Raw genomic sequence first — 17,169 nt, 5'->3', positions numbered from 1 at the left:
GTCTTGGCTTCCTAAGAAGAAAGCTACACACTTAGGATGAATTTGGAATGGGTGGGATGCTGAAAGCCCACCCCCTATTCCTTGGGGTTGGTCTCTGGGCCTCTGGGGCCAAGAGTGTTAAATGATGCCAGCCTGTGTTTACTGCTTTCCAAAGAATGATTTCTGAGGCCTTGTGGAAGCTTGCCTATTCCTAGAGTTCTTTTAGTCCACAATTCAACGGAGAATTTTCCACTGGTTGAATGGGGAAACCTGTGCCTTCTTACACATTTTCTGGAGGTGGGAAAAGGAAGGCCAGGTGAGAATAGGGGAGGCCTGAGCCCCCTGGAAACTATGACTTCTGACATCCCAGCAGTTCCCTCACTACTCTGTAGAAGGTGTTCAACTCTATAACTATTTCCATCTCATTCTTAAGTGAATTCTTCCCCCTCTTCAGCTTCCTGGGTTTTTTTCAGTTTGCCTCTTTATCTGATAGGTTAAGTGCTAAGGAAGGCGTTGTTAGCTATCATTCAAGGATGGGAGGACAGAAACCTGAAAGTTGGGCCTCTCCACTCCTCACTATACTCTTCATCCCATTCCACTCCCAATGACCTCGTTTGCTATTCCTCATTTTTCCTTTGCTTTAAAAGAAAAATCCTTTCAAAACTCAAGACAGTAGAGAGTTGAGAGGAGATGGATTCCTAGATTTAGTTAGGCTGGACTCTGTCCAATAAAATTTTCTGTGATGACGGGAATGTTCTATATGTGCAGTTTCCAATACAGTGGCCACAAGCCACGTGTAGTTACTGAATACTTGAAATGCGGCTAGTGCAACTGAGGAACTGCATGTTTTACTTTAATTTTAATTAAATTTATTTATTTATTTATTTTTTGGCTGCGTTGGGTCTTCGTTGCTGGGCGCAGGCTACTCTTCCTTACGGTGCGTGGGCTTCTTATTGCGGTGGCTTCTCTTGTTGTAGAGTATGGGCTCTAGGCACGCGGGCTTCAGTAGTTGTGGTGCATGGGCTCAGTAGCTCGCGGCATGTGGGATCTTCCAGGACCAGGGATCGAACCCGTGTCCCCTGCATTGGCAAGTGGATTCTGTGCCACCAGGGAATCCCTTATTTATTTATTTTAAATAGAAGTCTACCTCACTCTTTTTTATTTTATTTATTTATTTATTTTTTCCGTCACGTTGCACGGCCTGTGGGATCTCAGTTCCCTGACCAGGGATTGAACAGGCCACAGCAGTGAGAATGCTGAGTCCTAACCGCTGGACTGCCAGGGAATTCCCAATTTTAATTCAATTTAAATAGCCCTAGTGGCTACCATACTGGGCAGCACCACTTCAGACATTGGCCCTAAACTACCTTTTCTTTTTCTCTCTCGTTTCTTGTCTCCATCCCCAGTGTTCTGTACATGGAAAGTCAAAAGCAATTCTGGCTGCCGGGTTGGAAGGTCACCTGGGCCACTGTTGTCAGGTACTTTACCACAGGTGCATGATTGCTCAGGATTTCCATATTTTCACAGATGAAACAGATAATGTGGCTGACCCAGAGTAGAGGAAAGTGAAAGTGAAAAGGCTAGGGGAGATGGGACCAGGACTGACAGCTAGAGGCTTATTTTGCCCAGAAGGTAAAAGGCCGAGGGAGGACTTAATAACCAGGAGGAGGTTATTCAGTCAGCGGTGCCAACTGAACCCATGCAAGTGGCTCAGGTCTCAGGGGTCCTGTTCTCACTCAGTCTCCCTAAGCGACTCCATCTTGCACCTCCAATGGTGCAAGTCCCACTGCCAGCGCATACCTCAAACCCTGATGACTCTCAAACCCATATCTCCAGCGCCAGCTTCTCTCCTGAGTGCGAGTCATGACTCCAATTCCCTTCTGTCTTCTCTCCCTGGATCCTCCACAGTGCCTCAACCCCATGCCTTCCAACGGCAACTCCCCCATTTTTCTATTTCAGTTAAAGATCCTGTCCCCCACCCATTTATTCATGCCAAGGGGTCATCCGAGACGCTGCCTCTTCCTTTCTTCCCTAGATCCTTCACATTTCACTTTCTAAAGTTTCCTTGAGCACCTCCTCTTCTCTCCAAGCCCAGTCCTGCCCCTGCTCCAAGGGTCAACATCACTCACTGACTTTAAGCTTAATTAATTTGGGTTTTCAATCATGATTTAAGAGTTTTTGTATATTTAGCACCTACCACTGTACCTGGCCTATGGTAGAAGCTCAAAAATGTTTGCTGAAATGCATAGACTGCATTTCTACCTAAAATACAAATAGACCGTTGTCATCTCCCTCCATAAAACCTTCGGATAGCTTCCCCAGGCCCATAGGATAAAGTCCAGAAGCAAACCCAGCCCTTCAGGGTCTGGTCCCTTTTAACCTCCGTAGCCTTAGCTCTCACCAAGTTTCCCTCAAAAGTTTTGCTTCAGCATTTTTTTTACTCCTCATAGCTGCTCCCCAACGGGCCCTACCTCTGTGCCTTCGCATTGATCTCACCTTCCGCTTGAAATGCTCTCCTGGCTGCCCTACCCCACCCCCCCGAGCCACTCACTCCCTCTTCTGAACCACTTTTGCCCTTTTCATGTACATCTTCCTATGGCAGCCTTCATCCCAGGATTATCATGGATTCCATGTTGGCAACCCTCACTGGGCTGTGAACCCTGTTGGGCAGAGACCGTGTCTTACTTGTGTTTTCATCTCCAGCACCTTGCACTGTGCCTGGCATGTAGTAGGAGCTCCATCAATGTTTACTGACAGGAACTACCACACAGGCAGTGCAAACTTCAATCCTTATAGCCCATGTTAATCACGAGACATGCTGCCTTCTTGGGGATACCTTCTTGAAATGATCAACAGACAACAGGAAGTTCTTAAGACTTAAAACTCCACTGCTAATGCCAACCATTAACATTAGCATACCTGCCCAAGGTAGTCTAACATCTAATATCTTATGGTCGAACTAGGCATGGGATTCACGTATTCCTGTTGTCCTCCGCCTGCTTTGGGTGACTAGCTTCTAAAGGGAACACTGTACACTCAGTTCTCCTGTGTAGCCATGTGGTTAGGATCACAATTTCAGCCAGACACAATTTCCATATGTTCTCAAGTGAATCCTATATGCACACAGTACAGTGTGGCAAACAGAATGGTCATTTATTTCTCATTCAGTTGCCCAGGTCAAAAAACCCTGGGGTCATTCTTTTTTTTTTTTTTTTCTTTTCCGGCCATGCCTTGCGGCTCGCGGAGATCTTACTTCCCCGACCAGGGATTGAACCCAGGGCCACAGCAGTGAAGGCGCCAAATCCTAACCACTGGACCACCAGGGAACTGCCCCTGGAGTCATTCTTGACTCTTTTCCCTTGTACTGCATCCAACCATCAGTAAATTGTTAACTCCATCTTCAAAACATACCTAGAATCTGACCATTTCTCACCTCCACTGTTTCTAACCTACTCTAAGCCATCTGGATTATGGCTACAGCATGCTAATAGGTCCTTCTGTTTCTGCTGTGGTCCCCCCAATGGTCTATTCTCCGTACAACAGCCAGAGTGGTCCTTTGTAGGTCTTACAAAGTCCCATGGGATCTGGCTTCCTTCTTGCTCTGTGCCTTGTTTCTCATTACTGCTCTTCCTTTCATTCACATCAGTCTAGGCACATTGGCTTCTTTGTTCCGTGAACACACTAAGCATACTTCTGCCTCAGTGCCTTTGCACTTGCTTTTTCCTCTGCCCAGAACGCCTTAACCCCAGTCTGAGGCCATCCCTAGTCACCCTAAAAAGCAACTACCACCTCCCAGCTGCTTGCCTGTCCCTCTACCCAACTTCCAACCTGCTTTATTTTTCTGTGTATCACTATATCTCCAGAGCCAGGAACAGTGCCTGACACAGTAGGCATTCAATAAATATTTGTTGAATGGTTGTGCATATAAAACAAACTGAAAAGCTGGTTTTGAAAAACATGTTCCTGAGTCATTTTTCAATCTCACTCTGATCTGGTGTCCACTATACAACTCAGTCTCTCTACCTGGGGCAACTTAGTGCTAATTGTCAGGGTTTATCTCCCCCCCCCCACCAATACACATGCACATACACAAATCACACCCATTCACGTTGGCTCAGGCTGGAATCCAGTCTCCCCTAACTCCATCATCGCCCCATCCTCACTGCTCCAATAGCCAACTGCCCTGGGATTGCTCCAGATGCGTGAGCTCCCGTCTAACAAGGGCCCCTTTTCTGTCCCAGCTCTACGCTCTCAAGGACTTCCCGACTTTGGCTCCAACAGATAAAGCAGTGAAGAGAAACCACTGTTTCTCTTCCTTCCCAACAATGCTTATCCCCTTTTGAGCTCAGCCTCACCCCTGGCAGGGCCCACCCTCCCTCCTACATCTTATCGTCTACAGGAAACTCTGATGACTGAGGAATTTCTGTTCGTCAGAATTCACTGGACAGAGATGTGAGAAAGGAAGGAAGGAAGGACAGAGGGAAGGAAGGAAGGAAGGAAGGAAGGAAGGAAGAAGGGGGGAGGGAGGGGAACGGAAGGGATGGGAAGGTGACGGAGAAGGAAGACAGACACAAACTGTGTCTGGGGGACAGAAAGGTTACTTGTAAAATTACATTCCTTCAATTCCTGGAGTGGATGGCTGCCTATATGGTCCATCGCTGGGCACTCTGAAAATGAGCTCTGCATTTCCTCTTTCATCCCCATCTGTTCAAGAATCTCTTTTTTAAAAAAATTTTATTTATTTATTTTGGGTGCGCTGGGTCTTCGATGCTGCACGCGGGTTTCTCTAGTTGTGGAGAGCGGGGGCTACTCTTCCTTGTGGTGAGCGGGCTTCTCATTGCGGTGGCTTCTCCTGTTGTGGAGCACAGGCTCTAGGCGTGCGGGCTTCAGTAGCTATCGCACGTGGGCTCAGTAGTTGTGGCTCACAGGGCTCTAGAGCGCAGGCTCAGTAGTTGTGGCGCACGGGCTTAGTTGCTCCGCGGCATGTGAGATCTTCTCGGACCAGGGCTCGAACCCGTGTCCCCTGCATTGGCAGGCAGATTCTTAACCACTGCGCCACCAGGGAAGTCCCAAGGATCTCTTTTTAAGCTGAGACAAAGCTCAGGTCATAGTTAGATGCTAAACTGTAATCTGTAAATATTCCTAGGAGAGGTAATTGATTTAAAATCATGCAAAGGTAAAAATGACTGATAACCAGATTTTTTTTTTTAATTTCATTTTTTTGGCCACACCATGCGGCATGAGGGATCTTAGTTCCCTGACAAGGGATCAAACCCATGCCCCCTGCAGTGGAAGCACAAAGTCTTAACCACTGGACCACCAGGGAAGTCCCTGATATCAGATTCTTAAGTCTTGGAAGGAAGAAGAGAAAGAGCTCTAGACACCTAAAGGCAGTAGGTAGAGGATACAAGGTAATGGAAAAAGACCAAAGGAGGAGACTAGAAGCTAAGCTGCATCTCCTATGCATCTCTGCGGAAGGCTGGACATGAAATGAGGAGGGAGAGGCTGGAAGGTTAAGGCCCACTCTTCCTTAAGTCTGGGCTGCAGAACTCTCCTGGGACAACTCTCGATCACATGTCAAAATGCTTTTGTTTGGGAGCAAGAGGAAAAGGGGCACTTGCATGGTGGCATGTTTAGAGATAGAGCATCTGGAAGATAAAAGATTTTACTAAGTCTCTTCCCCAGATATATCAATGGAAAATACATTTTCTTTTTTTTCTGTCTTTGGCTTTAACTTTGCCAGTCTGCCAGCTTCTAATTTCTCTCTGTTCCCCTCTGTCTCCACTATTGTGTTTTTCCTCTTTAATAATGATCAAGTCCAAAGAAACCTGAGAAGCCCCGCTCCCACCACCTTCTCCTGAGTCACCAGGGACCCCCTTCACCTCCTTCCCCAGGGAAGTGCTGGGGATGGGAACAAGTCTCTCTCACTGTCAGGCCCACAGACGTCAGGCCCGCTAACGTGGCTAGCGGCCAGTGTAAAGAACCAGGAGAGCTGGAGTCTGGAGGGGTCCGGTCTAAAGTCCACCCCGGACAGTCCAAATCCCCTGACACCCAGGGGGAGGGCCCTTCTCTCCAGCTGGGCCAGATTTTATGCAAGACATTTAGTATGTCAAAGTGTCAGTCTTTGGCCTGCGAGTCGAGTCAGGTCTCCTGGGCCTGTCTGCAACTCTGCCCCTGGGTGAGCTTGGTTAATGGAGCGCTCCACCCCTTTCTTCTCCCAAACGTTAGACCCTTGACCTACCTACCTACTTGACTCGAGGCAAGAAAAGATCAGTGCGGGCTGGGAGCTCCAGAGGATACAGGAGTTAGAGAAGAGAAAGCGGAGATTGGCATTAAACGAAAAGGTTTCAGAACTAGGGCCTCTCCCCAGTGTGACCCTTCACAGCAGGGTAACTGAGGGGGGGTCCGGGAGCCTCGCCAACGCCAGTTCCCAAGGGGCTGCACTTCTAGCCTGGCCGAAGAGCGCCATCTGGCGGCCGGTCCCCAACCTGGATTCTCTTTGCCCCAGCCCGAGTTCTCGAAGCCAAAGGAAGACCTGGGCAGAAATGTCACCTCCTCTCCTACGTCACTCCGAGGGCCCCGCCCCTGCCTGGAACGCGCCTCCTCTCGAGGGGACTGGCCCTAGCGCCTCCCCCGTAGGACTGCCGCCCTTCCTACCTCTTGGGACGAAAGCTTCCCGGGTAGAAATCTGCTTATTGCTCCCCCAGGGATCCGCCCCACCTCGTGGGGCCCGTGAGGAGCCCGCCCTCCCCCATGGAAATCTGCCCGCGTCCTCTTCCGTCTTCCTCCCCTCGAGGCGATGGACTCCTCTGCTCCTCCCCCACACCCTTACAGGGAGCCTCCTCCAGTCCACAGGACCCAAATCCAGGTTACTAACGAGGCCTCCCCTCCCCTGGTCCCGGAAGACCCCCCGACTCCTTGCTCCGCGGCCCGGGAGCCAGACTCGCGCGCGCGCCCGCGCGCCACAAGCCCGCCCGTGGGCGGAGCTCCGCAGGCCCAAGGGGGTGGGCTGTCCCACCGTGACGTCACTTCCTCCCGGGCCTGGCCGGGGCTCGGGCTCAGTGGGCCGAGGGGGGGGCACAGAGGTGGCAGCTGTGCGAGGAGGCGGTTCGGGAGGCCGAGGAGCTCACGCCCGGACCAATCCCGCGTCCCGGGCCGCAAGCCCCGATCCTGCCGCGCACCGAGAGGCGAGACCGGCCGGATGGGCCGCTGAGTCCGGATCGGGGACCGGTGAGGCTCGAGCGGAGCGGGCAGCCGGTCCGGGGTGGGAGCGGCCCGTGGGGCTGCAGGGTCCCCGGGAGCCTGGGTTGCGGGGAGGGGAGCGAGTCAGGCCAGCCTCTCCTGCTCGCCCGGCAGGGAGGCAGGGCCTGGGGGGGGGGTGCCGCCGCCAGGCGAGGAGGGGACGGTGAGGCCCGCCCGGGGGAGGCCTGGCCGCGGCCGAGTGTGAGGAGGGGGCGGGGTGGGGGTCATTAATGCGGGCGGAGGGCCGGCACTTGGGATTCGCCTGCGGAAAGGTGGCGTCGGGGGAAGGGGAGTATGCTTCTGGCCAGGGCTTTGGGAAGAGGATGGCTCTGAGTGGGGGAGGCAGAAAACAGGCTTGGAAAAATTTTCCATGGTCCTCCTTCGGGGAGAGGTTTGAAGAGCTGTGCTTTCCCTAGAGGGTGATGTTGAACACCTGCAGAAGGGTCTCCCTGGAGTTTGGGGGGCCAGTTCCAGTATCTGGAAAGGGACCATGCTCTGAGAGTCCCTGCCCTGAGCGGGTGTGCAAAAAGCCTGGCCGCCTCCAACATTTGAGCCTCCACATCTTCACAGCGTGGAGCCCCCTGGAGCTGAAATCAGGATGTTCCGCTTCATGAGGGACGTGGAGCCTGAGGACCCCATGTTCCTGATGTGAGTATCCCCCCCCCCTCCTGCTCTAGAGCACGCATCCGCTCCACTTCAGGTCTCTGACTAGTTGAGCCAGACATCTGGGCTCCCGTCGCGGGCACTGATCACAACTTGGTGGCCACTCAGCCCCAGCGCAGACTTCGAGGGGAAATCTGTGCCACTGGTTCCCTATGGCTCTTTTCTTCGGGGGAGGGGCGGGTGGGAGGTACTGACTGCTGGCCCTTCTGCCACCCGCACCGTATACTCCCTGCACAGGGACCCCTTTGCCATTCACCGTCAGCACATGAACCGGATGTTGTCGGGCGGCTTTGGATACAGCCCCTTCCTCAGCATCACAGATGGCAACATGCCAGGGACCAGGCCTGCCAGCCGCAGGATGCAGGTAATGGTGCTGCAACAGACCTGAGACCCGAAAAAAGGTTGGAGCGTGGTCAGTAAAGTGCTTGATTTTTCTTGCACAGCGACCAACTTAGCAAGTGGAATGCCTTCTAGGAGTGGGGAAAGGGCTCTGGAAAAACAGGCTTTGTGATCCCCTTTTGAGAGGAGGACGGAAAAGCAACAGAGGCCATGGGCTTGGTTTGGGATGGTGATGAGATAGGATGTGGTCCCTAATTTCTGTTCCTTACGTCTTCCCGTAGGCTGGGGCTGTCTCCCCCTTCGGGATGCTGGGAATGGTGAGTCCTCATCTCCCTCCGTCCTTCCATCTCAGACATGCTCTATACCCTTAGATATTATTTCCAAATGTGCCTCTCTGGATAGCCTTATGGGTAACCCTAGAATCCTCATGTAGCGTTCACAGAGCTCTGGGCCTTCTGTGTGCTGAGTCCTGTGAGTTCACGATGCTAACTTACTGGCTCCTGTACTTCCAGGAGCCGTCCCCATTAGGAAGATATAATTTCCTGATATAGTTGTTCTTTTGAGGAAGGAGGTGCTGTTGAAAGGCCAACTAGAGATGGCTTGTAGAAGATTTTTCTACAGTTGCAGAACCAACCCCTTATAGGTTAGAGTCCAGTGACACTGGCTTGCTTCCTAAAGGCAGGAGGAAATAGGGCGGCCGGGAGAAGGAACGTGGGGTCAGAGCAGCCGTAGAGGCTGAGGAGGAGGAGGGCAGCGGCACACAGGAAGAGGAGCGTGGAGAGGAGCGCGCCTGTTCTGGTCCTGTCCACGAGGAATGGGGAGGAGCAGCTGCTAGGTGTGAAGGAAAGGGAGAGAGGGAACGTGTGGCTATGTAGCCCGTGGGAGCCTGAGCGCGCCCACCTCTGATCGTGGCCCTGCTTCCTGACTCTGTTTTCCATCTCTTTGCCCCAGTCGGGCGGCTTCATGGACATGTTTGGGATGATGAACGACATGATCGGGAACATGGTGAGACTCTTGCCCCATCCCATCCCCTTCCCTGGCCCTGTTCCCAGTGATGGCTGGCAACACCTTGAGTCCCCAGAGGCGGGAGTGGGGAAGGGCGTACTTGTGGAGCGTGCAAGCTGGATAAGGCCACTGGGCCCGGCGAGTGCGGGTTCCTCAGTGGGAAGCAGCAGTGCACCTTATGAAGCGTGCACTTAAGGCTCCATCTCTTCAGGTCCTTCTGGCGTATTGTTGGACTCAGGAATTTGGGGGGTAATGAGGAGTCCTGATGTTTTCCTGGTTCTCACGTTTTGCGAGAAAGATATGGGCAGGCACAGGCGGCTGAAGGGAGGGATCCCTTCTCCGGAGGCGAGCCCCTCCTCACACAGCCCTGCTGTTCCCTTCCCTCCTCAGGAGCACATGACGGCTGGAGGAAATTGCCAGACCTTTTCGTCCTCCACTGTCATCTCCTACTCCAACACGGGCGCCGGCGCACCCAAGGTCTACCAAGAGACAGCAGAGATGCGCTCGGCCCCAGGCGGGGTGAGTTGGCGGGCTCCTCCTATCCCAGAGGAGGCACGACCGGATGGCCCCCCACAGAAATCCTGGCTGCTTTTTTCAGGATTGGGTCCCGGGCGGCCTTCCTGGGCTGGTGTGGCCGGGCTTTGGAAGGAGCCGCTGAGTGTGCCACGCTCTGCCTTCCCCCAGATCCGGGAGACTCGGAGGACTGTACGGGACTCGGACAGTGGGCTGGAGCAGATGTCCATTGGGCATCACATCCGAGACCGGGCTCACATCCTCCAGCGCTCCCGAAACCACCGCACCGGGGACCAGGAGGAGCGGCAGGACTACATCAACCTGGATGAGAGTGAGCCTTCCTTCCCGCCGCGCGGCCGGCCAGCCTCCCGGCCGGCCGGCAGCCCCTGCCCCGGTCCCGTGAGCCAGGAGATAGCAGCTCTCTCGCCCTACCTCCGTAGATATTTCTTGGGCAAGGGTATGGATGAGCCCCATGTTCTTAACTTACTCGGAGCCTGTTTGTCCGCTTAGGGCTAAGTCAGTGCCGGCAGTGTCCTCACCGCGGAGGGCAAACTTTGTCACCTAAGTCAGATACTGATAGTAATCTACCCGTCTCCATCTGGATCCGTTGTTTTAGTTCTTCTTACTTATTTTTTTGAAGTCAACAAGTATTTATTAAATACTTACAGTGTGCGTGGGACGGCACTAAGTAACTAAGTAATTATCCCATTCCTGACTGCCTCCATGCTGCCAGGAGCCATGATGAATCCAAAATTGCTAAATAAGTCGCTTCCCTTCCCCAGCACATCCCCCCACACAGCCTTTCAGCCTTCGCCCTGGGTTTTGGTCGTAGAACCTGTGGCTCACGGCCCGCGTCTGCCCCGGGAAGCCAGGCGGTACACAGGTGTCGTGTGTGGTCTCCGTGTCCTCCCCAGGTGAGGCCGCTGCCTTTGATGATGAGTGGCGGAGGGAGACTTCCCGATACCGGCAGCAGCGCCCCCTGGAATTTCGGAGGCACGAGGCTTCAGGCGGTGGGGGGCGGAGGGCTGAGGGGCCCCCCCGCCTGGCCATCCAGGGGCCCGAGGACTCCCCCTCTCGACAGTCCCGCCGCTATGACTGGTGAGGGCCCCGGGCCCTCGGCCTCTCGTGTAAGTACTGAGGGGGCTGAGGCCTCAGGCACGGGCGGGGGTGGGGAGCGTGTGGCGCCGGGCCCTCAGCCTTGAGGCAGAAAGAAGCAGCCCACGTGTCGGGCAAACACCGCCTTTGACAGTCGAAGTTGTAGTTGGTACGGAAAGGCAGAAGAGTGTCCTCACCGGAATAAGGGCTGAGACACCACCCCTGGCTTTTATATTTCGTCTTCCTTTTGACTTGTGCTCGTCTCTTTTCCCCCTCCAGGTACGGGCTGAGAGGCTGAGAAGTCCTCCCCTGAAATAACTTTTCCTCTTCAACTCCCACTCCCAATTTAATATTAAATTAACAGGCCAGCTGGCCCCCACCTCTCCCTGGGGGTCTCGGCGAGACCCTTTCACTGCCCCCTTACCTACGTTTTCCTTCTTTAACCTCCTCACCATGATGACTCCACTTCTCTATCCACTAACTTGATTTTTCACTTTGCTGCCCCATCTCTGAAAGTCCTTCCCTTCCCCGTTCTACCCTGCCATGCATCGAAGGGGCTTTTGGGGTGGGCTCTGGGTTTAGGGGCCTCAGCGACCCTGGATCTTTGCCCACCTCCTCCCCGTATGCCCCGCTGCAGGGGCCATAGCCCTGGTCCAGGGCTGTGTGTGGAGGGAAGAACCGGTTCCCAACCCAGTCTCCCTTCCCAGCCGCTACGCGTCATACAAATCTGCCCCACATCCTTCTCTGCCTTTATTTTTTGATCTGTGCAGCTTGTAACTAGGTGTTGATGGAATAAAGGAGAATGGAGAAAAGACCGAGTAGGATTCTGGCGTTACTTTTGTGTTTTTTTTTTAACTTATTTTACTGAAATGCCGTTGATCTACAGTGCTGTGTCTGGCTTCACTTTTGCTCTTTTCCCTGTTCAATTTCAACCCTCCTGTCTCCTTCTGGTCCCCTTACCTTCCCTCTATCTCCGTGCGCGGCCTTCTGAACTCAAGTTCAAGCCCAGCACCTCAGTGGTACCGCAGTGGGGCTGTCAGAGCTCTGGTGGGTGAGAAGCCGCAGCGGATGCGGCCAGGCTGGGCCGGGGGTGAGACCGGCGGCGGCTGTCCTGCCAGCTCCCTCGCTTTCACTGTACCTTCACTCGTCGGGGGGATTACGGAGCATACGTGTAGGCGCCTGAGGAGCTTTCTGCCCCTTGTCCTTGGGCTTCTTTCTGGCCTGCACTGTGGGTGGGAACACTTGGGGTACAGAGCAGGAAGAAGCCCAGACAACCCCACTCAGGTCTTCAGAGGGGAGGAACTCGGGTCAGCAGCGTTCTTCAAACCCTCCAGCCCCAGTTGTTAACTTGAGCCCAGGGAAGAAAACTAGCCTGGAACCTGAGCAGCACTGGACGGGCACGAGGCACTCAAATTTCTCAAGACGCTCCTTCCTGCTCGACCCGGCTCAGCAAATGGGTCGTTCTGTTCCTCCTGGGGACTCTTCAGCGATGGCAGGTGCTTGTGAGAGTCCGAGGGCGGTTTCTGCTTTATAAACATCTTCTGTCCTTCTCAGTTGGTAAATCAAAGGCAAAAACAGCCCGCTCGAGGCCCCAGGTCCTCTCAGGGAAGGGGCTTTTCCCCACGTCCTAGATGGACAAACAGATTCAAGAGGATTTGTCCATCCTGATGACGTAGAAGGCATAGGAGCAGAATATAGAAATCAAAAAGGGTCTGAGTATCTATAGAGTTTATTTTTGGGACATTTGAAAAAAATCACATGAGCCAAAGAGTTTCCAAGGGATATATATATTAACAGTCTTTGCAAACTATGACATCACACAAATGTTTAATTTTGAATTTTGTATATGTGTATATATATATATACATATATATATACACACACATATATGTCAATGTATGTATCCATCTATTTATTTGTATTTATATATTTATGTTGTTATATGCCTTACCATTTTGACTTCTGTATAAGGTCAGAAGTCTGGCTCCATGGCGCAGCCTGAGGGGTAAGCATCAATCTATAGTAACCCTGAATATTAAAGATGGTTATACGTTATGTTGATCAAGTCAGAAGCTACTCTTCTGAAAAAGGGACTGTTTGATTTGCCTGTAGACCAAATTGAAGAATTCATGTATTAGAGCAGCTCTAACTCATGTTATGCTGCAATGAATTAAAGATAAATTTAAATTAAAAAAAAAAAAAGGATTTGTCCAGTCGCACAACAAGCAGAGACAAAGGTGAGCTTGGCAAGCAGGCACTGACGTCCTATCCAGGGCAGGTACTGAGTCTTAGTAAACAGGCCACTAACGACGCACCACCAGGGTCAATGGAACCAACCCAGTGGCTAAAAGAATCCAGGAATCCCAGAAGTCAAACAGGCAGAGGGAATTCCTCTCCGCCTGGGTCCTGAACTGTGGATGATGGAGCTCAAAGCGCCCACAGCCCTCAGCTGCCAGTGTAACCTGTGCTCTGTCCAGATTGCACGTGGCTCCTCCCTCTGGGTGTGGGAGGAGCTGTCGTCAGTCCCTTGAGGAGGCGGCTCCGCTCTGCCACCAGCCCAGTCATGTGTCCTTGGGCAGGTCCCTCCCTTCCCTGGACCTCAGCTGTGGGGTCCCTTCTCACGACAGCTCAAGCCCAACCTCTCAACCTGGATTCCATTCCCAGTGCCCATGCTCCTGGGCACAGTTCGGAGTAGGGGCTGGAGCAGGACAGGGGCCGCCCTGGTTTCAATCCAGGTGGGTCATCCAGTGCTTCACAGGCTTTCCCATTTGGGTCCCGGCTTCAGACACAGAAACCAAACAGTTTTCACCCCTGCTCCCTGCTCCCTGCTCTTAGGTGAGGACCACCCTGCAACCCAGCACGTATTCGTAGGGCCTGGGACAGCATTTTTCAGCAAGGGTACGTGGGGGGGCATTGGGTGTTAGCAAAGTTGAGTGAGACGCTCTAGAACCAGCCCCCTGGCCCTTTCCTGACCTGTCTACCACGTGGGGTGAGAGCCGGGGAGCAGGCACAGGAAGGGACTCTCAGGAAGAATGCTCACACTGTACTTCCAGGTCCGCGTCCGGAATGGCCCCGCCTCATTCACAATGCCCATCCACAACCCCCCTCCCGCCCAGTCCTCCGCCTGACAGGTGACCAGGGCATGTGGCCACACTCACTTGGACTATTTCCCCCACCCCAGAAAATTACAGGTTGGGAGAGGCTGGTACTTGGTGGGAGGCTGTGAATTAGAGGAGTGAAATGACGACCACAGACTGGGACAAGCGAGCCCGGGCCACGCCGCTTACCTCTGACCCTGACGAAGAGTCCTTATCTCTCAACGTCGGTTTCCTGCTTTGTAAAATGGGCCTTTTTCTAGGCTCTGGTGGCAGTGGGGACATGGATTCATACCTCAGAATTACGAGAATTAGGTGAGTTAGTACAGAGGACGCATCTGACACGGTGCACAGGATGGATGTCTGATTTCGCCCCCGTTACCCTGCCTTTGTCCTGCACCTTCAGTGCTCTAGGGTGGCCCTCGTGCCCGGTTCCATCCTCAGGACCCCCTAGATACCTTCAGACACAGCCTCGAAATGGTCTTACTGGCTTTGCGTCAGCCTCCGTTCTCCCAGCTACCGACTATTATCTTTCACCCTTTCATGCTTCACAGACCAACATGTAGAAATGTTTGGGGCTGTGCTGACCCAGTCCTGCTTGCAGTTTGGGAGTTTTCCCCTCCTAGGGTAACAGGGCCTCAAGTCCTAGTAACGCCCTTTACCCAATGCCCCCTTCCTCTGCCCAGTGCCCAAGTCCCATAAACAGGTTACCCAGAGAACCAGGAGCTGATCCACAGGAAGAACCCAGGGTCTGGTCTCCCAGCCCCCATGTTTCAAGTCCATTGAACTCCACAGACCTGGCCTGCCTCGATGCCCTGAGTTTTAGGAATGGGTCATTCCCACGCTGAGGGAGCAGCAAGGGTCAAGGGTTCCTTCTCCCAGGGCACTGCAGTGGGTCGGGGTAAGGAAAAGGTACCCTTAACCTCTCTCCCTCTTAGACATCAGTGGGCTCTTCAGACAGGAGAAGCGGGAGCCAGATGCGGCAGCCCTAGGAGGGAGAGATGAAGGCGGTTAGGCTCCGGAGGCACCAACAGGTAAGAAACGAGCACGGAGGTGGGGCACAGGGAGAGACCTGGTGTAGCTGCTCCCAGAAGGAGCCTCCCAGCTAGCCTCCATCCCCAGGGAGAGCCTGCAGAGGGCAGGGAGCTGGCGTGGCTTAAGGGGAGGGTACCTGAGGGGCCAGGGATGCAGAGGCTGGCAGAGCTGTGGTAAGAAGGTGGGCCTGAAGCCCCTCTCTGCAGAGAGTGCTGACGGGCTCTGAGCCTTCCCAGCCTCAGTGTGTGGCCTTAAACAGTATCTCCAGGGAGACAGGGGGAAGCAGGGAGTCCTTCCCCTTCTGGGCTCCGCCCTCCTCCCCACAACACACAGACCCCACCCCGCTCTGGACCATCCCTGAGATGAGCTGGGTCAGCAGTCAGGGTTGCTTGAGCCTTTTCTCTGCCTTTTGTGATTCTTCTTCCCTGAAGACTTATCTTGAAGGTGGGAATAGGGTTCTGCCCTGGTTTCTCCCAGCATCCATCCCATCCTCTTCATCTCCTCCGTCACCTGCCGCCTGGATGACTTGCAGGTTCTGAACAATTATCCCCAAGATGTTAGTGTCCTCCAGCCGGGAGACCAACTAAGTGTCTGAGGGTCTGCGGCCAGGACATTTGGACACATGAAGCTGGAAGATGGGAGAGAAGCGGGCATGAGAAAGGACCGCAGAGGTGGGACCGAATCTCTAAAAGAAGGAGCAGAAATACCCTGGGAAAGGTCAAGGTGACACTGAGGTGGGAAATGGTCTGATGAAAGTAAACAAAGCTAGATTCTTAGAAAACCACTGGTGAGGGACTTCCCTGGCGGTCCAGTGGTTCAGACTGCGCTTCCACAAGGGGGGCACAGGTTCGATCCCTGGTGAGGGAACTAAGATGCCGCATGCCCCACAGTACGCCATCCCCCCCACCCCCACTGGTGAACTTAGTTAAAGATATCCTAGATTTGGGGTGGGGGGATTCCCAATTCACAGGGAATGTGGCACAGAATGTGGCACAGAAGCTGATTCTTAATACAGATAGAACTTAATTCAAGCAAACCCAGTATATGATATAAATAACAATGTTAGAGTTGAAATAGACCTCTGAGATCGCCTTCTCTGGACGTTCCCCAAAGTGGAAGCAGATCAGAATTACCACCCCAGACCCACTAAAGCCGGATCTCGAGGTTGGAGAGAATTCCAGTGCAGCTTAGCAACGATTACAGATGCTATCCAAACCTGCTCCTATTTTATTGCTTAAGTGACAGGTGGCTTGTTGAACATCATACAGCTACCTAGCAGCACTCAAGAGCCAGGACTCAAAGTCCAGACTGACACAAAAGATACTAATATGCTGTACAGCATGATTCACCATGGGGGTCCTTTAAATAGAAAGTTCCTGGATTATGTTTTTTTGTTTTTGTTCTTTTGGCCTCGTGGCATGCAGGATCTTAGTTCCCTGATCAGGGATCCAACCTGTGCCCCCTGCATTGGAAGTGTGGAGTCTTATCCACTGGACCTCCAGGGAAGTGCCCTTTGATGATTTTTTTTTAAATATTTATTTATTCGTTTGTTTATTTTGGCTGCACTGGGTCTTAGTTGCGGCATGCAGGATCTAGTTCCCTGACCATGGACTGAACCTGGGCCCCCTGCATTGGGAGCGTGGAGTCCTACCCACTGGGCCACCAGGGAGGTCCCCCCACTTGATGATTTTTTTAAATTTCAAATTTATATTAACATTTACCCAAGTATTAGCATAGTGTTTAAAACGATGGATGCCAGTAGCCCAGCATGTCCGTTTTTTTCAATATTTTTTTAACGTACAATAAAATTGCTGTGTGTATGTTCTTTGAGTTTGAACACATGCAGATTTGTGTAAGCACCACCGCAGTCAGGACCACAACAGTTCCATCACCCCCAAACCCCCTCCTGCTGCTCCTTTGTGGCCACCCCTCCCTCCAGTCCTAACCCTTGGCAACCACTGATTTGTCCACCATTGCTATAGTTGTGCCATTTCCAGAATGTCACATAATGAAATCATATACAGGCATACCTTGTTTTATTGTGCTTTGCTTTATTGTACTTCACAGATACTGCGTTTTTTACAAATTGAACATTTGTGGAAACCCAGCATCGAGCAAGTCTGTCGGTACCATTTTTCCAACAGAATTTGCTCATTTCATGTCTCTGTGTCACATTTTGGTAATTTGGTCAATATTTCAAACT

The 17,169-nt window shown here is 52.7% G+C and overlaps 1 protein-coding gene across 1 annotated transcript; it reads left to right on the top strand.

Moving 5' to 3' along the window:
- Positions 1-7,040: 7,040 nt before the first annotated feature.
- Positions 7,041-11,655, top strand: MLF2 (myeloid leukemia factor 2). Its single transcript, XM_081248502.1, has 9 exons — positions 7,041-7,209; positions 7,792-7,869; positions 8,122-8,248; positions 8,505-8,540; positions 9,175-9,228; positions 9,619-9,747; positions 9,913-10,072; positions 10,656-10,868; positions 11,116-11,655. Exons 2-8 carry the CDS (start codon positions 7,820-7,822, stop codon positions 10,841-10,843), a joined length of 744 nt encoding a protein of 247 aa, XP_081104628.1. The 5' UTR covers positions 7,041-7,209; positions 7,792-7,819; the 3' UTR covers positions 10,844-10,868; positions 11,116-11,655.
- The last annotated feature ends 5,514 nt before the right edge of the window (positions 11,656-17,169 follow it).

The sequence above is a fragment of the Mesoplodon bidens genome, assembly GCF_964165515.1.
Source record: "Mesoplodon bidens genome assembly, chromosome: 11".
NCBI lineage: Eukaryota > Metazoa > Chordata > Mammalia > Artiodactyla > Ziphiidae > Mesoplodon > Mesoplodon bidens.
This window is presented reverse-complemented; position numbering and strand designations above follow the sequence as displayed.

Bases quoted from the DNA above. Each gene is read 5' to 3' on its own strand.
- MLF2 (XM_081248502.1), top strand. From the start codon at position 7,820: ATGTTCCGCTTCATGAGGGACGTGGAGCCTGAGGACCCCATGTTCCTG. The intron at 8,249-8,504 runs GTAATGGTGCTG...GTCTTCCCGTAG, and splicing joins CTGCCAGCCGCAGGATGCAG to GCTGGGGCTGTCTCCCCCTT. The intron at 10,073-10,655 runs GTGAGCCTTCCT...TGTCCTCCCCAG, and splicing joins CTACATCAACCTGGATGAGA to GTGAGGCCGCTGCCTTTGAT.